Source organism: Ursus arctos, unplaced genomic scaffold, assembly GCF_023065955.2.
Source record: "Ursus arctos isolate Adak ecotype North America unplaced genomic scaffold, UrsArc2.0 scaffold_11, whole genome shotgun sequence".
Classification (NCBI taxonomy): domain Eukaryota; kingdom Metazoa; phylum Chordata; class Mammalia; order Carnivora; family Ursidae; genus Ursus; species Ursus arctos.
This window is the reverse complement of record NW_026622775.1, coordinates 54,574,753-54,599,779: the sequence shown is the minus strand read 5'-3', so window position 1 is coordinate 54,599,779 and position 25,027 is coordinate 54,574,753. Positions and strand designations below refer to the sequence as shown.

Sequence of the window (25,027 nt, the reverse complement as noted above, 5' to 3'; positions counted from 1 at the left end):
CTTACATGACCTGTTCTTCTACCTCTATGTTTTTCCATGATCTGACCCATCTGCTTTAAGTACACTCCTTTCTGATTGCCCTCAAAGCTTACACTCATAATTTTGCTATCTCTTCTCTGAATCTTGCTGTAATTCCCCAGTTAAATTTAGTAATCTTTTTTTCTGTGTTCCTGTTACATATTCAGTATTTAGTAGATCAGCTATTACAATACACTACTGTTATTTTTCACTTGTCTTTCCTTTTCCTACATTATTAGTATTTTCCTCTTTTCATCTGCAGTGGTCAGCACATTGCTTGGCAGGGAATAGTCATTTCATAAATATTTTTAAATGAATCTGAGCATTCAAACTCAGATATTTCTTCAAAGTAGACATAACTTTTACAGCTCCTCTGATTCAGATTTCTCAAATTCTAGAGCAAGCTGTAATTTGCTGCTGACCTTTCTGCTTATCTTCCCTCTGCCTCTTGTGCTGTTTCCTTGGAAGTAGTGGGAGGTGAAGAGCCCAGACAGGGACAGCGTAGGAAGTATACCAGCCCCCCTTTTTTTAAAGATTTTATTTACGTGTTGGACAGAGAGAGACAGAGAGAGGTAACACCAGCAGGGGGAGTGGGAGAGGGAGAAGCAGACTTCCCGCTGAGCAGGGAGCCCAGTACAGGACTCTATCCCAGGACCCTGGGATCATAATCTGAGCCGAAGGCAGACGCTTAACAACTGAGCCACCCGGGCGCCCCTATAAACCGATCTTTAGACAACTTTTCTTCGGGGCACTAGGAGCCATCATTTCAAATTGGATTAGTGACCAATAATTCAAACTATAAAAATATAAAGGGTGTTTTAATACCTTGTTCAGTACCATCATTATATGGAGGGTAAGAGGGGAGCGTGTGTTTTGGAGAGTACCACTCTGGCCCTCTTCTATCTGCGTCTATTTCTATAATGTTAGGAGTCAATGAATCTTAGGAGGCATGGCCACCTGGAGCTCATTCTCACCCTTTTAAATTCCACATTATTATGGGGCTATATTTGTCAAGGTGAAGGGGAGAACATATTTTATTTGGCAGTTTGTTACCTTGATTTAAAACTTATAGTTAAACAACAATATGTGGGCCTCCATTAGTACTCTGCCCCATGCTCTGCAAACATTAGGGCCAGGCCTTTCCATAGTCATATTATTCTTCCTTGAGTTAAGTGTAATGTTAGTTGGAGGTGGGATACAAGTGAGCTCATCTTCTCATATTTGGAGTTGTCTTATATTCACAGCTAAGAGAAAAGTGAAAAAAATTAAAGAAAGTGTAAGTGATCTGGGTATCTGTAAAAGGCCATTACACTGAGAGGTAATGGATAATATGGTCTGATGACATAGCCAGGTTTTATGCAACCATGTCTGAGGTAAGATTCCTTAGTAGCACACTCTGAGATGGGGTTACCTCTGTAAGCGATTTACTGAAACGTTGCACTCATGAGGGACCTGCCAGAAAGTGAAGGAAGCAAAAATAAAAGGGGAGGGAGAGAAAGTAAAGAAAATATGCACGGATGTGGGTTTTGCTGGAATATTGCCTGAGCCTCGTCCAATAGGGAGATCTGGGAGCATCACAGAATTGTCCCAGCTTGGATCCAGGTGGCTGATTTTTGTACCTCATATTAGTTAATTATTGGCCTTAGGCTTCTTCCTCTCTCCCAAGAGAGGTTGTAATCTCACAGGCATTTCTAGGAAGCTCTTGTCAATTGAGGACAATTCTGCAGGGAACAGTATAGCTGAGAGCCCTTCCTTAGCAACCAAACTCAGAGCTGTTGTAGCCTCTATTACAAGGAGTGAAGGACAATGGCCTGAAATTGGCAATATGGAGCAAGGGGGACTACTTATCTCCAAGACTGGTGTCATGAAGGCTGAAAAAGGAAAAACTATTACCACTTTAGTAAGGGGACATGAGGTCATCTGGGGAGAAATGGATTTGGTAAGAAGGCTACTTACAGGAGGGAGGGAGGAGAATAGGGAAAATATGGGTACATAGGGAAATGTTTACTGAACGACCCCAAGTCCCAGAGGCTAATGAGGAAGTATATTAGGGGAGGAAGTCTGGGTCAAAATAGTACAGATGTATATAGGAGTGAATGTCTGGGTGATGAGGGGATCTGGGAAGTCTTGGGCTCACTATGGTAGCCAAATCTGACTATTCATTACTTAAAATTTATTTTTATGAACAGGTATGAAAAAAAGCAGAAAATTCCAAGAAAAATGGATCAAAGGCTAATAATACATGAAGCTGAACATAATAATCTACTCAAGATTTTAAAGAAGAACCTGGAAATCCCTCAGGAGTGCACATATGCTAATCAAAAAGCAATAGACACTGAGGTCGGTGGAATGAAATACTCCTCCAGGAAATGACTTCACTCATCAGCCATTATTTCTCAGTTATAGACACTGTTGAGTGTAATAACTAAATGCAATCTCTAATAGAATAGAATTCTCTCTGTGTGACCTTCTAGTGACACATAACTCTTGAGGGCTCTGCAGAGCATGTCTAAAAAGGACAGGAGAAGTTTTTTAGGTTATTTCTTGCTTGTTAAAAATTAACACCTGAGAGGGTCTGTCCTTTGATTATTTTTTCTTTCACAGAAAGGCTTTTTCACAACCTGAATTCTAGACTTAATCCCTCATACCTCATTTGAATATTTGGGTACATGTAGTTCAATACTCTTTAAATAATGTACACAGAATTTGTCAAAATCAGAAGCTGTCTATATTATAGTTAAAACATTCTACCAAAAGACATTGAAATATCTAAAAGTGGTATGCCATTTTTTCCTTAAAACTTTTTTTTTTAATGCAAACAATTCCTGCTTATGGTAGATGAATTTGAAAATACAAATTAGTAACAATAAAAACAATGACATCAATCAGAAGTAATCACTACCCTTCTGGATGAAGCTTTTATATCTTTTTCATTTGTGACTCACACAAACAGTTCTGTTGTATACTTTTTTGGGGGAGTAAACTTCATAGTTTCTTCCTTTTTAATAACCATGAATTTACATCATCATTTGAATAGCTCCTCAATATTCCATTGTATGGATGACTATACAACTGTCTTCTGCTTTTGGATACTTAGGGTTTGTTGGGGTTTTTTTTCTCTTTCTTCCTTTCTTTCTTTCTTTTTCTTTCCTTCCTCCCTTCCTTCCTCCCTTCCTTCCTTCCTTCCTTCTTCTTTTCTCCTTCTCATAAGCAATGTTTATCTTTGTACATAGAACTCTCTACACAAGTGGATTTCCCCCTTGTGAGAGAATGGTTATTTTTTAGGCCATTCGTGACTGATTTACAGTGAGAAGTAAGTACTCTCAGACCATATGGGGTAAGGAGCCCTCTCTGCCTTCCTGGAGAAGTCTGTCTGTCTGTCTGTCTGTCTCTCTTTCTCCTATCCCTGGGGAGAACTTGTAAGGCTCCAGTAGAGAACTGACTTCCCTCAGGCAAGAGCAGATCATACACTCACACTTCCTCTGGGTGTTTATCTACTGTTTTGTCAGTACTATTTATCCCTGAAGTGGGGTGAAACAGTGAGAGACAGCTGTTCAAAGATTTGGGAATATTTCCTATAGTTACTGTTGCTGCCGTAAAATGTTCTTCGTACTCATGTAGAATCAATTTCAAGCAGTTGCTCCATTTAGTCAAACTATTATATAGTATGTTACTTTCTTTAAATATTTTATTCTGATTTAAGTTAAACTTAGATAAATGATCAAAATCCCTAATACTCTTATTTCTTTCAGACTTTGCAGATGGTGTTCGATCGAGTAAAATTCTCAAGAAAAGGTGCAGTGCTGAAGGCTTTGGCAGGAAGGGGTATTGGATATCATCACAGCTCTTTAAGCTTCAAAGAAAAACAGTTAGTTGAGATACTTTTTCGGAAAGGATTTATTAGGGTAGGTAAATTTTTTCATTCTAAAATTGAAGCTGTGTCAGTATGAAAGTGAATGTCCATGAGAGGGGAAAATAGTAACTTTTTTTCCTCATCTAATTATATCTTTTACTTATTTATTTTTTTTACAACTCATGATGTCACTGCATATTCTTCCATCTCATTTAATTGAGGGGGGGTTTGAAATTTATCATTTAGTTTATCTCTTTTTCTAGAATTAAAATATTCCCTAAACAGATACTTTTCCAAATATTTCTGTAATGCAGTATACCTATTATGATCTTGGAACAACAATTCCTTGCTTTTTCATTTATAATATCTAGGGAATTTTATCAGCTGTTCATGTAATTTTTCTTACAGACATCCTTTTGCGGGCTTACAGGACACTTATAATAGGTTTTGGTCAAATCTTTTCTCAATGTAATAGCTGAAGTAAGAGCAACAATGTATCACTTCCTCAGGGCCCCCTGCGTATTTTGGCAGTTTTTATTTGAGTCACTCCTAAAAGCTCTCTCCCCATCACTGACAGTGCACAAGAGGAAGATTACCTTAAACAACTTGAAAACCAACCCCTATTATGCTTTATTTAGTATGTTACATGACGATGCATGGGGATAGATTGGATAAATCTACAATGAGGATTAATATAATTTCTTATTTTAGATCTTGAGTAATATTTAAGAATAGCCTCTGAGTTTTTAAAATTACCTGTATCAGATTTTTTGTATAATGTATATTAAATTCGTATATGCGAGAGAGAGCACAAAAGCAGGGGGTTGGAGAGAGAAGAGAGAAGATACTACTGTAGGTAGTATTTTTTTTTAAGATTTTTATTTATTTTAGAGAGAGAGAGAGCACAGAGGGAGAGGGAGTGGGTGAAGCAGACTTCCCACTGAGCAGAGAGCCTGATGTGGGGCTCAGTGTGGATCATGACCTGAGCTGAAGGCAGACGCTTAACTGACTGAGCCACCCAGGTGCCCCTCTAGTTATTGACTTTTAAAGTAAATAAGTAACTTGTTATTAGTTAAGAGAAAAGCTAAGCAAAGTTGTTAATAATATATTTTGGTTTTTATCCAGATTAAAAATTACCTTTTAACTTTCTTCCACATTTTGCCTTCAGCTCGGGTCTTGATCCTGGGGTCCTGGAATTGAGCCCTGAGTCTGGCTCCCTGCTTGGCAGGGAGTATGCTTCTCCCTTCTGCCCCTCCTCTCTCCTCAAGCTATCTCTCTCTCAAATAAATATAATCTTTTTTAAAAAAAGGTCAATAACTAGAGACAAAATTTTCTACATGCTTATAAATTGAGGAAAAGACACACACCTATTTTGACGGGCTTATCTTTTGTCTAAAATAGTATATGTTAAATACTAGTGCTTAATTACTGTTAGTTTAATGAATGAATAATTAGGTCACTCTAGAAAAGGCATTATGGAAATAATAATAGCTTTGTTATAGAGAACACATTTTGAAGAAAGGTATTTATTCTACTTAAGGTATAAATTTAATGTTCTTTTCCCATTTTTGTTTTTATTAAAGAACTTAAGAAAAATAGATAATAAAGGATGTGTTTCATTTTCACAGATGTATAGATCTCAGTTACAGAATAATTAGAGAAAATGATTAAACATTAACACTAAGCCATGGCATATATGACAATCAATGTAAAGAGAAAGAGAGGGCCATTAGAAATACCCAACATTATATGAGAAAATGAGCAAATATGGATCATTTAAGAAACTTAAAATTTGCCCTACTCCCTTTTTGGTCATTCAGGAGGGGCGGAATGAAACTGTGGTTTTCCCTTATTACAAGATATGTTATCTCCATAGAAATAACCTTCACAAATACATTGTAGGGGAGGGAGTAGGCAATTGCCAAGAAGAGGGTTTGTAAAAGTATTATTACCCTGCCACGAGGAAATTCCCTTTTTTAGTCATTCATTAAGAAATAGTTACTGAATACCTGTCACATGCCAGGTACTCTTGTCAGTGTGGGGATACAATAGCGAATAGGGCATCTCTGTCTTTCTCACCGGGGTTCGATTGAAGTGCAGAGAGTTTCAGTAACTATATGGCATTCTACTGAAATGCTATTTCATGAAGAATTGTTTTATTCTCTTTCTAGGTGGTGACAGCTACTGGGACACTTGCTTTAGGAGTCAACATGCCTTGTAAATCTGTGGTGTTTGCTCAAAACTCAATCTATCTGGATGCTTTAAATTACAGACAGGTATTGCAATATGCATACACTCACTATTGCATTATGAAAATATGGCCATAAAATGGTAAAAAACGTGAGCTGTTAGTTTATGAACATATTGCAGTTCATGTACTAGCACACCTTGACATTCATTCATGCCTGACTGTCTTGTTTAGCTGTGGTACAGGGGTAGGCACATGAGCACAGAATTATGTGGCCATCACCAACCAGATATGTGACTTTGGGTGAGATATTTGAACTGCCTGATGCTTTTTTCCCTATTTCCAGAGTAGTGGTGACAATTACTATCCCACAGCATTTGCAAGAAAAATGAAGTTATTTGTAAGAAAGATACATATCAAAGGTGCTAGATAAACATTGATGCGTTCGTTTCCTGTGCACATTATCTATTTTTCTAAAGTTCTTTGCAGTCTGGAGTTAATACTTCTGTCTTCTTTGCTCCCAGTACACAATCTATTATCAAGCCCACTTCATTATTCTTCTACATGTGCTGGTATTTGATTTTTGCCTTACAATTTCTTTATTTTTTTATAATAATTTTTTGTTATGTTATGTTAGTCACCATAATGTATACCCTTAGTTTTTGATGTAGTGTTCCATGATTCATTATTTGTGTATATCACCCAGTGCACCATGCAATATATGCCCTCCTTAATACCCATCACAGGCCTATCCCAGTCCCCCAGCTCCCTCCCCTCTGAAGCCCTCAGTTTGTTTCCCAGAGTCCTAGTCTCTCATGGTTCATTCCCCCTTCTGTTTACACCCCTTCATTCTTCCCTTCCTTCTCCTACCGATCTCCCTGCTATTTCTTATGTTCCATGAGTGAGTGAAACCATATGATAATTGTCTTTCTCTGCTTGACTTATTTCACTTTGCATAGTCTCCTCCAGTCCTGTCCATGTTGCTGCAAATGTTGAGTAATCGTTCTTTCTGATGGCTGAGTAATATTCCATTGTATATATGGACCACATCTTCTTAATCCAGTCATCTGTTGAAGGGCATCTCGGCTCCTTCCACAATTTAGCTACTGTGGACGATGCTGCTATGAACATTGGGGTGCATATGGCCCTTCTCTTCACTACGTCTGTATCTTTGGGGTAAACACCCAGTAGCGCAATTGCTGGATCATAGGGTAGCTCTATTTTTAACTTTTTAAGAGACCTCCACACTGTTTTCCAAAGTGGCTGTACCGACTTGCATTCCCACCAACAGTGTAAGAGGGCTTCCCTTTCTCCACATCCTCTCCAACAATTGTTGTTTCTTGCCTTGTCAATTTTTGCCATTTTAACTGGCGTAAGGCGGTATCTCAGTCTGCTTTTGATTTGAATTTCCGTGATGGCTAATGCTTTTGAACATTTTTTCATGTGTCTGTTAGCCATTTGTATGTCTTCATTGGAAAAGTGTCTGTTCATATCTTCTGCCCATTTTTTGATTTGATTATTTGTTTCTCATGTATTGGGTTTGAGAAGTTCTTTGTAGATCTTTGATACCAGTCCTTTATCTGTAGTGTCATTTGCAAATATATTCTCCCATTCCGTGGGCTGCCTCTTAGTTTTTTTGACTGTTTCCTTGGCTGTGCAGCAGCTTTTTGTCTTGATGAAGTCCCACAAGTTCATTTTTTCTTTTGTTTCTCTTGCCTTTGGAGATGTGTCATGAACAAAGTTGCTGTGTCCAATGTCAAAGAGGTTGCATCCTATGTTCTCCTCTAGGATTTCGATGGATTCCTGACTCACATCGAGGTCTTTCATCCATTTGGAGTTTATCTTTGTGTATGGTGTGAGAGAGTGGTCAAGTTTCATTCTTTTGCATGTAGCTGTCCAATTTTCCCAGCACCATTTATTGAAGAGACTGTCTTTTGTCCACTGGATGTTTTTTCCTGCTTTGTCAAAGATTAGTTGCCCAGAGAGCCGAGGGTCCATTTCTGAGTTCTCTCTTCTGTTCCATTGGTCTATGTGTCTGTTTTTGTGCCAGTACCATGCTGTCTTTGTGATCACAGCTTTGTAGTATAGCTTGAAATCCAGCAACGTGATGCCCCCAGCTTAGTTTCACCTTTTCAACAATCCCTTGGTGATTCGGGGCCTTTTCTGGTTCCACACAAATTTAAGGGCTGTTTGTTCCAGTTCTTTGAAAACTGTCATTGGTATTTTGATTGGGGTGGCATTGAAAGTGTAGATTGCTCTGGGTAGCATAGACATTTTAACTATGTTTATTCTTCCGATCCATGAGCATGGAATATTTTTCCATCTTTTTCTGTCTTCTTCAATGTCTTTCAAGAGTGATTTGTAGATCTATATTCTATAGATCCTTTACCTGTCTGGTTAAGTTAATTCTGAGATAACATATGATTTTTGGTGCTATTGTAAATGGAATGGGTTCCCTAATTTCTCTTTCTTCAGTCTCATTGTTCGTGTCTAAAAATGCAACTGATTTCTGAGCATTGATTTTGTATCCTGCCACATTACTGAATTGCTCTATAAGTTCTAGTAATTTGGGGGTGGATTCTTTTGGGTTTTCCATATAGAGTATCATGTCATCTGTGAAGAGAGACAGTTTGAGTTCTTCTTTGCCGATTTGGATACATTTTATCCCTTTTTGTTGTCTGATTGCTGTTGCAAGGACTTCTAGTACTATGATGAATAATAATGGCGAGAGTGGGCATCCTTGTCATGTTCCTGATCTTAAGGGAAAGGCTTTCAGCTTTTCCCCATTGAGAATTATGTTCGCTATAGGGTTTTCATAGATGGTTTTTACGAAATTGAGGAATGTACCCTCTATCCCTACACTCTGAAGGGTTTTAATCAGGAAAAGATGCTGTATTTTTTCAAATGCTTTTTCTGCATCAATTGAGAGGATCATATGGTTCTTGACTCTTTTCTTGTTGATATGATCTATCACACTGATCGATTTGCGAATGTTGAACCACCCTTGCATCCCAGGGATGAATCCTACTTGGTCATGATGGATAATCCTTTTAATGTACTGTTGGATCCTATAAGCTAGGATCTTGTTGAGGATTTTGGTGTCCATATTCATCAGGGATATCAGCCTGTAATTCTCCTTTTTGATGGGGTCTTTGCCGTTTGAGGATCAAGGTAATACTGGCCTCATAGAATGGGTTTGGTAGTTTTCCTTCTGTTTCTATTTTTTGAAACAGCTTCAGGAGAATAAGTATTATTTCTTCTTTGAATGTTTGGTAGAATTCCCCAGGGAATCATCAGGCCCCAAACTCTTGTTTTTGGGGAAGTGTTTTTTTTTTTTTTTTTTTTTTTACGATTTTATTTATTTATGTGACAGAGAGACAGCCAGCAAGAGAGGGAACACAGCAGGGGGAGTGGGAGAGGAAGAAGCAGTCCCCCAGCAGAGGAGCCCGATGTGGGACTCAATCCCATAACGCCGGGATCACGCCCTGAGCCAAAGGCAGACGCTTAACGACTGCACCACCCAGGCGCCCCTTTGGGGAAGTTTTTGATCACTGCTTCAATCTCTTCATAATTAATCGGTCTGTTTAAATAATCAATATCTTCCTGTTTCAGTCTTGGTAGTTTATAGGTTTCCAGGAGGGCATCCATTTCTTCCAGGTTGTTTAATTTAGTGGCATAAAGCTGTTGATAAAAGTTTCTAATGATCCTTTCTATTTCATTGGTGTTGGTCGTGATCTCTCCCCTTTCATTCATAATTTTATTAATGGGTCCTTTCTCTATTCTTTTGAATAAGTCTGGGCAGTGGCTTATCGATCTTCTTTATTCTTTCATAGGACCAGCTTCTAGTTCTGTTCATCTGCTCTACTGTGCTCCTGGTTTCTAATTCATTGATCTCTGCTCTAATATTCATCACCTGCCTTCTTGTGTGTGGGTTAGGCCTGTTCTTCTATTCCAGCTCCAGTTTCTTGAGGTGATAATATAAAAACTACATTTTTAATTTTTCTCTTCTTTTGAGTGAGGCTTGGATGGCTATGTATTTTCCTCTTAGGACCGCCTTTGCAGTATCCCATAGGTTTTGGATTGATGTGTTTTCATTTTCATTGGTCTCCAAAAATTGCTTAATCTCCTTCTTAATTCCCTGGTTTACCAATCATTCTTGAGCAGGATGGTTCTTAGTTTCCAAGTGTTTGAGTTTCTTCGAAATTTTTCCTTGTGATTGAGTTCCAGTTTCAAAGCATGGTGGTCTGAGAATATGCAGGGAATAATCTCAGTCTTTTGGTATCGGTTGAGACCTGTTTTGTGACCCATTATATGGTCTATTCTGGACAAAGTTCTATGTGCATTTGAAAAGAATGGGTATTCTGTTGTTCTGGGGTGTAGTGTTCTGTATATATCTATGAGGTCCATCTGGTCCAGTATGGCATTCAAAGCTGTTGTTTCTATCTTGATTTTCTGCTTAGGTGATCTGTCTATTGCTGAGAGCAGAGTGTTGAAGTCCCCTACTATTAACATATTATTATCTATATGTCTCTTTTTTCTGGTTAAGAGTTGGTTTGTATATCTAGCTGCTCCCCTGTTGGGGGCATAGATATTTATAATTGTCATATCCACTTGTTGGATACATCCTTTAAGAATAATATAGTGTCCTTCTGTATCTCTAACTACAGTCTTTAGTTTAAAATCTAATCTGTCTGATATGAGAATTGCTACCCCAGCTTTCTTTTGAGGTCCATTGGCACAAAAAATGGTTTTCCATCCTTTCACTTTCAGTCTGGATGTACGTTTAGGTTCAAAATGAGTCTCTTGTAGACAGCAAATTGATGAGTCATGTCTTTTTATCCAATCTGCAACCCTGTGGCGTTTATGGGAGCATTTGGCCATTCACATTGAGAGTGATTTTTGAGAGATATGATTTTAATGATGTCATGTTGCCTGTGAAGTCTTTGTTTCTATAGATTGTAAATTTCTGTTCTGTATCACTCTTGGGGCCTTTTTACTTTTATAGAACCCCCTTAATATCTCATGTAGGGTTGGTTTGGAGGTTATGAATTCTTTCAATTTCTGCCGATGCTGGAAGGTCCTTATCTCTCCATCAATTCTGAATGATAGCCTTGCTGGATAAAGTGTCCTTGGTTGCATGTTCTTCTCAGTTAGAGCTTTGAAAATACCTTGCCAACCCTTCCTGGCCTGCCAGGTCTCTGTAGACAGGTCTGACGTTATTCTGATATTCTTCCCTCTGTACGTAAGGATTTTCTTCCTCCTGGGCGCTTTCAATACTGTATCCTTGGATCTAGTATTTGCAAATTGCACTATGATGTGACATGGTGTAGGTCTGTTCTCATTGATCTTGGGAGGGGTCCTCTCTGCCTCTTGGACATGAATGCTTGTTTCCTTTGCCAGATTAGAGAAGTTCTCAGCTACAATTTGTTCAAATATCTCTTCTAGACCTCTCTCTTTCTCCACCCCCTTGGGGATGCTGATGATTCTGACATTGGAACGTTTCATTGAGTCAATAATCTCCCGTAACCTACATTCTTGAGATTGAATTTTTTTGAGCCAAGTTTCCATTTTTACTTTCTCTTCTACCATCCCATCCTCTAATTCACGAATTCGTTCTTCTGCCTCATTTACGCTGGCTGTCAGAGCGTCTAGTTTAGACTGCATTTGATTCATAGCATTTTTAATTTCTTCCAGATTCTTTCCCATTTCCGCCCTTAGAGATTCTATATTCTCGTTAATATTTTCGTTAATATTTTTTTCAAGCCTACACATCATCTTGACCATTGTTACTCTGAACTCCATTTCTAATAATTTGGTTATATCCATATCCATCAGTTCTGTGGCAGAGGCCACAGACTCATTGTGTTTTCTTTGCTGGGGGAGATTTCTCCTTCTCGTCATTCTGATGAGGAGAGGTTGCAGGGATGCCCAGAGCCCAAATTATTGACCAGGAATGGGGCAGTGTGCACTTGTTTTATAGGGACCTTAGGGATGTGGGCTTCTTGATTTTTCAGCCTGCCTTCTGGGGGAGGGGCCTGCCTCGTTGGTACTCAGGCAACCCTGTTTGGGTAGAGTCACCCTGTCCCCTGTGAAGGGGGTGGGGATGGGCACAATGTGAGCTGGTATTTCCAGGCTTTTGTTCTCTGGCAGCTTTCCCTGGAGGTTTTCTGTGCCTCTTCTGAGAATCAGAGCAGCAGTGGCCGTATCCTAGCCTCTGTCTCAGAACAGAGAGATCGCAGTCTGCTCTCCACTGAGCCCTCCTGGCCACTTTAACTCTGTTTCTGTCGGTGCTGCTAAAAACCCTGCAGTGTCCTGGGTCGTGCGCCCCACAGCCACTCTCCCAGGCCTCATTTCCAGGGCCGGCAGGTTTCTGTCCTTTGTGCTTCTAACACTGCCAGCTGCCCCCAGTTCCTGCTCACGTTCCTGAGCTCCCTGATTCAGTGTGGTTCGCACACGCTCCAGAGCGCCAGTTTTCAGTCTGGTTGCGCACGTGCTCACGAGCTCCCGGTCAGTCTGGTTCCAGTGAATGCTCTGGAGCTCCGGTTTTCAGTCTGGTTGTGCGCGCGTTCCCGGGCTCACGGTCTCAGTCTGCTTTCTTGTGGATGCCGGTCCGCGAGTCCGGCCCGCTCCCCATTGCAGGTGGCTAGTGCTCCCGGTGCTCGAATGCCACAGCTCCCTCCCCCTTCTGTTTATCTTCTGATATCTGTGCATGGATTCACGGCTCCCCATTTCGTACCTCAATACTCAGCGCTGGAGATGTTCGTTAGTAGAGAACCAGATGTATCTTCCTACGTCTCGGGCTGATTTCATGGGTGTTAAGGATTGTCCAGCCCCATTCAGGGGACCAGCTGAAAAAAGGGTCCCCTACTCCTCTGCCATCTTTTCCCCCCCTCCTGCCTTGCAATTTCTGTCTTCACTATCTCTCATCAGACATTCCTGGCCTTGTATTATTAAAACGGTTCTTTTGATTTTCAATTCTTCTTACTTTGCTATGTCCTATATACAATACAGTTTGTCTTCATATAGCTTCCCTGCTAGGGAGTATTTGATGAATATTTCTGCTAGCAGCATCAAACTTAGGTATCAGCCAACATTCAAGTTTTTATCAAAATGCCCCCCTCTCTTTCTCTCTAAACACTCACTTCTTATTCTTGTAGGACTTGTTCCTATCCAATGCAACACCCCTCTTATTTCCCACAACTTTACCAATGCCTGTCCTTCTGATCTCCCCTCCTGGGGCTGTGTTCTGCATGAGCGCTCCTCTCCAATATCGTCTCTGGGAATCATATAGTTAGGGTTCTCCAGGACCCTATGTGTTATGACGTTTCAGATGATGAACTTGGGAGTCAAAATGCCAGGGTGTGAGTTGGATCTTCCACTTTCTGGTGTTTGACTATAGACAAGTTTCTTCTATCTGTCATGTCCCTATTTCTACATTGTAAAATGGAGATAATGATTACGTTTATGTCATACAGTTGGTGTGAGGTCTGTATAAAAACAGTTCAAAGGATTTAGCACATTCTAAGCACTTAATATATGAGAACTAGTACAACTTCTATAAAGAAAGAGTTTGTTTTCTACAAGTAGAATTTCTGAATTTTATTTTACTCATGTATTCCTCAATTTGTGCACAATTTTTTTGGTGATCTGTAATGCAACACACTGGTGTGTGAGAACAGAATGAGGGAAAGGAAGTGGGAAAGGAGAGAATTGGTGTAATTAGTTCAGCTATAAGTGAATTTGAAATTGGGGTCTAGTCTTTTTCATCTATATATCATGATATAAATATATAGCACAATTTTTGGCATGAAATAAGTACATAATAATGATGAATGTCTCATTCTTAGCTCTGTCTTAGCCATGGTAAATTTCCTAAGTGCTACACCGTTGGATTTTAGTTTCAGGTTATTTAATGCTTGAACATATGCACGATTTACTTGCTCCAACCCTATGGAAAAGGCTCAATTGTGTGATGGAGAAAGTACTTAGGGAAATATTACTTTGTGATTCTCTTCTGTTTCCAGATGTCCGGACGTGCTGGAAGACGAGGTCAAGACCTGCTGGGAGATGTATATTTCTTTGATATTCCATTGCCCAAAATAGAAAAACTCATTAAATCCAATGTTCCTGAACTGAAAGGACAGTTTCCTCTCGGCATTACCCTGGTCCTGCGACTCATGCTGCTGGCCTCCAAGGGAGATGACCCAGAGGATGCCAAAGCAAAGGTACTATGCTTGACATTTTCTGACGTAGAGTCTTCACTACTAGCTTGGCTGTGGTTAGGTTTGCTCTTCTTTAGAAGTCTATAGCAATAACTTTTCAGTTTCATCAGTTTTGTATGCTTTGCAATGTCTTGCATAGTATAGGGTTGGTGCAGAGTGGGAGAATAATAATTCGTTTTGTTTGTCTCTTCTATCAGTCATAGAATTTGTGCTGGATGGGCATTTGGAATTAAAGATTACTTTTTTCATGTGTGATCGATGTTGCCCTATAGTAGTTAAAGGTGCTGGCTATCGATTTTATTTTATTTTATTTTATTTTATTTTATTTTATTTTATTTTATTTTTAAAAGATTTTACTTATTTACTCAGAGAGACAGAGAGCATAAGCGAGGGAAGGGGCAGAGGGAGAGGGAGAGAGAGTCTTAAGCAGTCTCTTCAGAGCACAGAGCCTGACACGGGGCTTGATCTCATGACCCTGAGATCATGACCCAGCTGAAATCAAGAATCAGATTTTCAACCCACTGAGCCACCTAGGCACCACTGGCTGTAGATTTTAGAAGATCTGGGTTAGATTCCATTTTCAAAAGGAACAAGATTTGTTGTGATCATTTGGTAATAAAAGAGTTTATTTTTTGTAAAAAACAAAGTAACCCAAATTCACCAAAGAGTATTTAGATAATGCAAAAGGCTGAAAGAAAGCAAAAACCGTACCAGGTTTCATTGTCCAAAGACAGTCATATTATCATTTTGGTAATTTGACCTAGGTGTACATTTGGTTTTCAAACACTGATATATTTGATTAGACATTGATTGATACAATTGTAAACTTTTCCTGAAGTTTTTGCTGAGATAAATATTTTGTGTCTAATGTCATGATGAAAAATTTAAAAATCATAATGAAACAATTTGGTTTTCATCCTTACGAAGATGCATTGTTTTTTTATATTGATTAGTATACCAGATTAAATCAGAAACGGTTTGTCGATGTGAGGAATCTTTCAGGCCTTTCCTGATGAGTTGGCCTGGTGTTGCTGATGGTCTTACAGAGCAGGCACGTATCCTTTAAGACCAAACTTCCCCATTTCTGTACTAATTTTTACTTCTGTGTAAGAGAGAAGACTACATCTTTTAGCAAGCTTTTAAAGATTTTTAAAGAAAGGTTATTGGAGTGGTTTATTTTCTTTGCCGTGGCATATTTGAGAAGATCTGTCTGTAATCTTTCGACATAAAAGGCTCGAATACAGAATAAATTCTTAGAATATTCTCTTTACTCATCACATCAAACTAAGTTTCATTTCCTCTTGCATGTACTGTTACAGTGGAGTAGAGTCTTTTACTCTTCCCTAGTGGAGCCATGTAATTCCTGTTTTCTTGTAGTTAATTTGATTTTTTTCTGCCTATGTATTTATATGACTCTTTTAAAAAACTCCTTATATTTCAAATTCTTTTCCCCAGGATTTTCTGTTTTGTGGGTCATTTTTTTTTTTTTAAGATTTTTTTAATTTATTTGACAGAGAGAGAGACAGCCAGCGAGAGAGGGAACACAAGCAGGGGGAGTGGGAGAGGAAGAAGCAGGCTCCCAGCAGAGGAGCCTGATGTGGGGCTCGATCCCACAACGCCGGGATCACGCCCTGAGCCGAAGGCAGACGCTCAACGACTGAGCCACCCAGGCGCCCCTGTGGGTCATTTTTTAAGTTGATGTTTTAGTTATATGCTGAGAACTTTGAATCTTCATGCTTACATGAAGCATGCTCATAGGAAGATTCATGCTCAGTTTTTAAAATTGTGGTGAAATAAAAATAATATAAAATTTACCATCTTAACCATTTTTTAAGTGTACAATTCAGTAATGTTAAATACATTGCATTGTACAGTGCTCAAGTAGTTTTGGAACTAAGAAGAAATTTCTTGAATTAGATCTTTCATATTTGCTTCTGTTTTCATTCAATTTCTTTTTAGGAAGGGTCATAATTTTTAAATAAAAAATTCTTTATCTGTACTCCATTGCTATGTTTTTCTTCATTATGAGAGAACAGGTGAAGTTTATCTTTCACATTGATGATGCTGCTCTCCAGAGTTTCAGTTCTGCTCTTTAGTAATACACATTGTGGATTTTATTTTTTTATTTTTTTATTTTTTTTAAAGATTTTATTTATTTATTTGACAGAGACAGCCAGCGAGAGAGGGAACACAAGCAGGGGGAGTGGGAGAGGAAGAAGCAGGCTCATAGCGGAGGAGCCTGATGTGGGGCTCGATCCCATCACACCGGGATCACGCCCTGAGCTGAAGGCAGACGCTTAACCACTGTGCCACCCAGGAGCCCCACACATTGTGGATTTTAAATCTACTACTGGAATTTTAATTTTCCTGAAATTCTTCACTATTTTTAATATCACTGTTTCACATATTAATAAAGTATTTTTTAATGTCAGTTTATAATTGTCCATTTACTTTATGCTATTTTGCCTTGTCTTGTAGAGACAAGTCTCATATCTTAAGGCATCCATTGCAGATGCCAAATAATTTTCCAAAAATTTTTTTGCTGCACAAAGAAAATAATTTTTATAGGTCATCTCCCCCCCCCTTTTTTTTTTGTTTAAGGAGTAAAAGCCAATGTCCTTATGATGGTTCTGCAGAGCCTGATCCCTGATTATCTTGTTGAACTAACCTCTTCCTGCTCTCCCACATGAGCCTACTACTGGCTCTGTGGATATTTCAGGTACATTACAGTCTGAGGACCATGGCTTTGCTGTTTCTTTCTCTTGTGAAATCTTCTCTCAGATATGTGCGTAGCGTCACTCCTTCACCTCATTCAAGTTTTTGCTCTAACATTACTCTTAGTGAAGCATTCTTTCACTGCCCTTTCTAAATTGGAAATGTATCTCCTGTCTGCTGCACTATGATCCTTATTCATTTATATATAGTATGTATCAGTCCTAACATAGCATCAAATATCTATCTATCTATCTATCTATCAATCATCTATCATGTTTTTATTTATTTTCTCTATGTTTTCCACTGGAATGTAAGCACTCTGTGGCCAAAGATGTTTGTCTTAGTTCCTGGTATAGACATTTAATAAATATTTTTAGCATGACTGAAAAATTTTAGGAAGGTGATCAATTTTCTTATAAAGAGTTGCTCTATTGTGGGTTTTTCTATTTTCTCACTTTTGAATATAGGTACATTTGTCTAAATCTGATCGACTGCCAAAGAGTGAGATGTATGATTTCACTCTGGCTTCTCTCTGGCCACCTAAGTGCTGTTCAAATACTGTATTAAATGTGAGGCTAGAAGAATAGCTTTTGACCCAAGTGTTAGTGTTTAGTAGCTTCTCTGGACTGAAAGTTTATTGATCTACTTTTGCCAGTCTCACTGCCACATTGATCACGTATGTGGATGTCATTCATCACTACAAACTACAGTATGCATTGCTGTCAGGGTCCTTATCTTAGTACGACTTTAGTTATGGGTCTACATCTCTAAGATTACAGTGAACCACCATGAGTTGCTCACCCTCTTACTACTCAGCCATTTTCTTGCTGTTGCCATCTGTGACCAAAGTAGAGCAACAGAGAAAGAGAGGTAATAGGAAAGGGCATTTTTGGCACTCTCAGAAAGAATCATCCTAAAGTAAAGGTGATGTGCACTATGTCCCCCTTCCTTTCTCCTTTCGCTCATCTGTATCCTCCCACCTTCCTTGCACATAGTCCACTGGCCTTACAATGAGTACAGACACTCTAGGTTCTGTAAACTCTCAGTCCTAGTGGTAGCCAGGCTTAAATTTGGTGATGTTAGGAAATTTTCCTTTTATTGGAACCTCATAGATGTTTTAGTGGGCAGCTCAAAGGTATCTTAACTGCTACCTCAGTGCTGTTTTATACCAGAAACCAAGCAATATTTTTATTACTTTTGTTTTAATCAACCTAATTGCATTATTTTTGCCACAATACTGCAGGGCATACAATAGCATATCTTGTTTTCTTCCAGAATAAATCAAGAGCTGTAAGCTCTTAAACTGGGCTCACATTTATTATCAGATTTTTTGGCAATAGTTTTCATTTCTGATGATTCTGTTTTATATGTTCTGTTTATTAAAGGAAAGATGTGCCATGTAAGAAGATGGTAAAGCAAATAATGTGAAATTTAACTGAATCTTATATATTGCTGGAATCTCTGTGGTATGATAGATATGGGTAATATCTATCCTATTGTTTTATATTCTTTTATGTGCTAGTAAGGTGGAGCGACAAGAGGAGACTGAGGTAGAGCTCAGGAGAATAAAGTATTATATTTATAAGCCTCAGAGATAGGAGTCAGGGCAAACTCTGCAGGACTATGTTTGAAGGACACCAGGCTGGTCAGGAGGCAAAAGATAGGAGCAGCAGAAAGGTTTAGGTGACTGCTTTTATTATAGTTTCTATGGAAAAGGCAAAACAGGGCAGAGTAAGCAGTTTAGGACTGGCTGGTTTGAATAATTCTGCTGGGTTTTGGGCTGTGCAGGTGGCCTCTTGTCGTCTGGTACCTGGCTCTGGGATGACTTAGGACACAAGAAATATTGGCTAGTTGTGTGAGAATTAGGGAAGGAAGAAGTTGGGGGGTATAAACTTGGGATTGGTTGGTTTGTATATGATAGGCATGCTTTTAGGCAAGTTGTTGTTATCTTTAGGAGTTAGCTAGCCCAGGAAGGGACAGTTTTCCCCCATCCAGAAAGGTTTTATGTTTGTTTGTTTGTTTCAGAAAGGTTTTTTAAGATGTCAAAACATCATAAGAAAAAACTTAAAATTACAATATACCTATATTATTATTTACAAATATATTTCATAAAACTAACATGGTGTGAATGAAAGTATTCTTCTTTGAAGGTGCTGTCAGTGCTAAAGCATTCATTGCTGTCCTTCAAGAAACCCAGAGTCATGGAGACGTTAAAACTTTACTTCTTGTTTTCTTTGCAATTCCTTGTGAAACAGGTATGATTGTCCTTTGTCTTTTTGTGAAATAGGAATGGTACTATATTTTTTATCATGCTGAATTAATTGTGGTCCTTAGAAGGTTATATCCGATGACTAATATTTCTTTACTTGATATAATTATCACAACTGGACCAGGTAATGATTACCAATCTCTCTTATATTGGCATTAAATACTGTTTTAAACTAGCACTTAATAAGTTAGTTATTAATTAATGGATGTGGTGAGTTGAGTCAAACTAATAATTTTTTTTTTCTTTAGGGCTATTTAGATCAAGAAGGTAAACCAGTGGGGTTTGCTGGACTTGTATCTCATTTGCATTATCACGAGCCTTCTAATCTTGTTTTTGTCAGTTTTCTTGTAAAAGGCCTTTTCCATAATCTCTGTCAGCCAACTAGGAAAGGTAAGCTTGATGTTTGTGTGTGTAATCTTAAAATAGTAACAGAGACTATAGTGAAGCTAGCACTTCTAACACAAGTTAATATTTAGATAATTTAGAGATACCAAATTAGGTAAAATAAAGTTTTGTATACCTACTAATATAGATCATATGGGAGACAGCCATATTTTGTGACACCTATTTTAAAATGTCAGTTTCTTATGAACTTTAGTGATTTCTGTACTCCAGGACTCAGAACATATTAAAAAATATGATTTTTTAATAAATATTTTTCCTAATTAAATGTAATATGTGCTCATCATATAAAAGGGATATAGGAAGGCATTATATTAAATATAATATTCACCATTAGTATTTGTGAATATTTTCTTCCAATCATATTTTCTTAGAATATAACTATATAGTTTATTTAAATAACTGATATGTTAATTGCATAATCTGGAATCTTGTTTTCCCTGAAATATAGTTTTGCCAATATCACGTAAACTTTTTGTGAATTCTGTTTTAATGCCCACTTAATATTCTGTTTAATACATTTTTTAAATTAAAAAGTTTTGAATTTTATAATTAAACCATACACCCTGAAACAGTGTCCCTAAAAGAAATGTTTTCCTTTTGGTGCGTAAATTTGTTGTATTTCCTAATGCCCGGCAAATGCAGTGCCTTTCACAGCATTTCTTTATCTTCTATCATGAACTGATAGCAACACTTTACTTCGTGCAGTAGGTCTAGTCACTATCTGAACATGCATTGTTCTGTGAAACAAGAATACTCAGAAAATTTTGTCCCCCTAAAAACCCTGTAAGAGGAGAAATAATTTCCTGTAACAGGAAGTACAGTTATGTTCATTGCTGTACGGGCGGGGGTGGGAGGGGAGGGTGTATGCTATTATAAACATGAAGGTAGAAAATTTGATAACTTTATGAGGCACATAATATGGCTATCACTCTTTTGTCTGTAAGGAAACTCAGATACAGAGAAGTTAAATAAATTGCCATGGTCACATAATTTTAGTAAGTGTCAGAGCAAAGATTCAAATATAAGTAGTTTGACTCTAGAGCCCAAGTTATTAAAGGTGTGACCGTTTTAATTACTGCGGCATAATGCTCTTGTGAAGGACAGAAAGTAAGTCAAATTGATGGTATCTTAATATGAGTGGCAAGAAGGGAAGGCAGGGAGATAAGGCTGGGAGGTTATTTATGGGCTGAGTTTTGGAAAGCCTTAAATGCTAGGCTGAGGAGATTGGATTTTGTTTATGAGGCATTGAGATGCAACCAGAGATTTTTGAATAGGTGAGAGACATGATCATAAAATGCTGTAGGAAAACTGATCATAGCCTGAAGTTGGGGGGCGGGAGGTGGGGTAGAATCCAGGTAAGGAGATGAGGCAATTTGTGGTTGAAATGATTTTGGGATGAACTAGCGTGAGCGTAGCAAGGATGAAAAAGAAGGCACAGATGTAAACTGGCAGCAGATATAGTCATTCCTTGGTTGCTGTATTTGTTACATATTTTCAATTTCCATGAAATGAAATGCAGTGTAACATTCAATTTAAATGTTAAAAATGGGATTGACACACTTTTTTACATTTATAACAAGACACTTTATTTTGTATAGGCTCAAAACATTTTTCTCAAGATGTTATGGAAAAGCTAGTGTTAGTATTGGCAAATCTGTTTGGAAGAAGGCTTCTTCCAGCAAAGTTCCGGGATAGTACTGTCACGTTTTATCAATCAAAGGTAAAATTTATGCTTCTGATAACATTAAATAATTAATGTAATTAAGTAGATCCTACCATAAATGATTCAGCAGCCCTAGGATTTTATCAATACATGGTTCATTTGTTTTATAGAATAGTGGTTTGTTCATTCTGTAATCGCTATTATATTTAAACTCTAATTCATAAGCCTCTCCATATAAATATATCAAAAGATTGTATTTCTTGAGGAAAAATAAGATAAGGAATTTTGCCCATGTTTTCCATTTGATTGTATGACTGTATCAAATTATAGCATTCAGTGGCTAAAGAAAAAAAAGTAGATAGTTATACAGTAAATGAACTAATAGTTCCTATCATTGAATCTGTAGTTCCGTTAGGATCTACTTTGAGGTAGGGCTACAGGCAAGAAGTATATGTTGTGATAATGTCCTCACTGAAAAATGTATTAGAATAGTCTTTGAAAAAATCATTCCTTGACTCACATAGAGTAAAGGCAGGAAAACTCTTTTCCAGTTTTATTTGCAACATATTCTTTGATCAGGATTTGCTATTATTAAATCAACATCAAATAGTTACTAATCTACCCCACTAGAATCTGAGAAAGTGGAATAGGCTGGCTATACTAAATAACCTTAGTAAAAGGTGACAAGGAACAAAAAGAGATGAGTTAATCTGTATTGTCTAACTCCACAATGTCTCATTATGAATCTTAGGCCTTACAGAATGTTCTCTTGACCAGTGAACACAACTTTAGTCATTGACCTATCATCTTCACATTTTTTCATCACATGTACCCTCTTGAAGTATTATTTGTTTTACTTAAATAATTTATATTTAACTTAGAAAAGTCAGTATCTAAATTCTCACACGGAAAGACATCATAAAAATAAAAAATAAAAGAAGGTTTTGTGTGGAGACCTCCTGTCTTTCTCGCTTTCTGTCAGTCTCTTTCTCTCTCTCTTTTTTAAAGGTTATTGGAAATTTGTGCACTTCCAGGTAGGATATAGTAAGTGGTTATCATTCATATTGCAACAGAGAGCTGTGGAAACAATGAAGATGTGGCTGTCTAACATTGTAAAATGGCAAGAACTTACTAAGGTGTGATGGGACTCTTTAGTCATGGTTTCCTCCCAAAGAATTTGTTGATTCTGGACATGGTTTGAAAATTGTACTTAGCATATACAGAGAGCCTCTTCTGTGAGATTAAAAAAATTATTAAAGCATTTAGTGACCACATGGGGGTGGAGTGACAGAAACTTGGGAGACATAATGTTTCTATGAGTTTACTGAGGATGTTTACTGAGTACCAGATCTGCATGAAATGTTGGGGTACTACCACCAAATTTTTTGTAGTCTTGTGACACTTATTAAGTAAAAACCCACTAGAAGGAAGGTTCTGCATTTATTCACAGGCTTATATGCCCCTCAAGACGTTTTTGAAGGTTTTTAGAACTAGAAGATGTAGAATATTAGGAAGCTCTGGAGGAAAGAGGTAGATCTTTGTCAGTCTTTTAGGACTGAGAAAACGAGACCTACCAACCTCATACTCTAAGTCCCAAGAATGTCATGACCCAGCAACAGAGTTAAATCAGGTATAGACTGAAACTTAATAAAACTGGAAAACAATACCAGCAATACCAACAATACCACTTTAATCTCTACTTGGACTGAAGTGATCACATCTTCAATCATGTAACCAAACACAAAAATGGGAGAACTCACTCTGGTGGAAGATAACATCATATGAACCCTATCTGGTCCTTTTATAAACATTTTATGGTGAAAAAAAAAAAAAGGCCCAGAACTAAAAAAGTGAAAAGCAAGAATATATGACCAGTTGGCAGGAAGAAAAGCAGGCAATAGTAATAGACACACAGATGATTCAGATATTGGAGCTAAGGGACAAGAAATTTACATATGATTAGTATGTTCAAGAAAATAGGAGAAAAGATAGGCAAAAATTCACGGAAGGATGGAAAATTTCACCAGATAATTAGAATTTTACCATATAATTAAATGGAAACTTCAGAATTGAAAAATATAATATCTGATCAGAATATACATATCAGAAGTCAGAGTCAGTGAGCTGACAGCTCAATAGGAAGTACCCAAACTCTAGCACAGAGAGAAAAAATTAAAGGTAAATAGCATAAGAGAAACATGCATCACATTCAAAAAGTTTGATGTTACGTAACGGGAGTCCATTAAGAAGAGGAAAGAGGAAAATGGCAGAAGAGTATTCAAAACTAATAGTTGGGAATTTTCCAAAGTTGATGAAAGGTAACACTCCATAGTTTAAAAGCTTATTAGTCAACTTCAAGAAGGATAAATATAAACATTAAACTAAAGCTACTGAAAGTCAAAAACAAAGAGAAAATCATAAACCAGCTATAGCTGAAACAGGCATTTCCTTGAAAAAAGCAATAAGATTGATAGCTGACTTTTTAACCAAAATAATTGAAGCTAGAAGAAAAAATTTCATCCTACTCTATTTTCACACATAAATATGTACGTATATTTTGCTATGTTTTAAACATAATTTAAAATAGGGTAAATATATTGTGATTGATTTAATAACATAACAGGAGGGTATGCATATATCTACCTTATTTTTTCAGCTTTATTGTTATTGAGGTATAATTGATATACAAAGAATTGCACACATTTAATGTATATGTCTTAATGAGTTTGGACATACGCATATACCCATGATATCATCACTACAACCAAGGTGCTAAACATATTCATCACATTCCACATTCCTTATGTATGAGGTGTTTTTTTTTTTCTCCTTTTTTTGGTAGGAACACTTAACTGAAATTTATCCACTTCAAGTATTTTAAAGTTTACAATATTGTATTGTTAACTATAGGTACTTTGTTGTACAGTAGATCTTTAGAATTTATTTATCTTGCATAACAGAAACTTTATATCCCATGAAAAACAATTGCCCATTTCTTCCTCCACCCAGTCCCTGGCAGTCACCATTCTATCCTCTGCTTCTATGAGTTTGACTATTTAAGATGTAAGTGGAATATAAGTAGAATTTATAAGATATAAATTCCATTACATGAAATCATGAATTATTTGTCATTCTGTAACTGGCTTATTTTACTTAGCATAACATCCTCTAGGTTCATCCATGTTGTTGCAAGTGGGAAGATTTCCTTCCTTTTAAAGATGGAATAATATTCCATTGTGTGTATATACCGCATTACCTTATCCGTTCATCTGTTGATGGACATTTGGGTTGTTTCCATATCTTGCTTATTGTGAATAATGTTGCAGTGAACATGGGGGTACAGATATCTCTTCAAGATCCTTATTTCAATTCTTTTGGGTATATACATCAAACTGGGATTGCTGGATCATATGGTAGTTCTATTTTTAACTTTTTGAAGAAAACCCTGAATGTTTTCCATAGTGGCCACAGCAGCATACATTTCCACCGAGAGTGTATAGGGATTCTAATTTTTCTGTATTCTCCTCAACACTTACCTTTTTGATTTTTTGATAATACCCATAGTAACAGGTAGGAGACAATATCTCATGTGGCCTTCATCTGCATTTCCCTAATGATTAGTGCAGTTGAGCAACTTTTAATATACATGGTGGCCATTTGCGTGACTTCTTTGGAGGAATGTCTAATCAAGTCC

General features: G+C 37.6%; 1 protein-coding gene across 2 annotated transcripts in view; it reads left to right on the top strand.

Annotated features, from left to right (window-relative positions):
- DDX60 (DExD/H-box helicase 60) overlaps positions 1 to 25,027 on the top strand; it is a 102,227-nt gene that overhangs the window by 57,095 nt on the left and 20,105 nt on the right. For both annotated transcript variants that reach the window (XM_026485638.4, XM_026485639.4), the window contains exons 28-34: positions 2,208 to 2,358; positions 3,771 to 3,923; positions 6,043 to 6,147; positions 14,084 to 14,284; positions 19,147 to 19,251; positions 19,514 to 19,655; positions 21,269 to 21,390. In XM_026485638.4, coding sequence (XP_026341423.1) covers positions 2,208 to 2,358; positions 3,771 to 3,923; positions 6,043 to 6,147; positions 14,084 to 14,284; positions 19,147 to 19,251; positions 19,514 to 19,655; positions 21,269 to 21,390 — 979 coding nt within the window. The remainder of the gene's footprint in view (positions 1 to 2,207; positions 2,359 to 3,770; positions 3,924 to 6,042; positions 6,148 to 14,083; positions 14,285 to 19,146; positions 19,252 to 19,513; positions 19,656 to 21,268; positions 21,391 to 25,027) is intronic.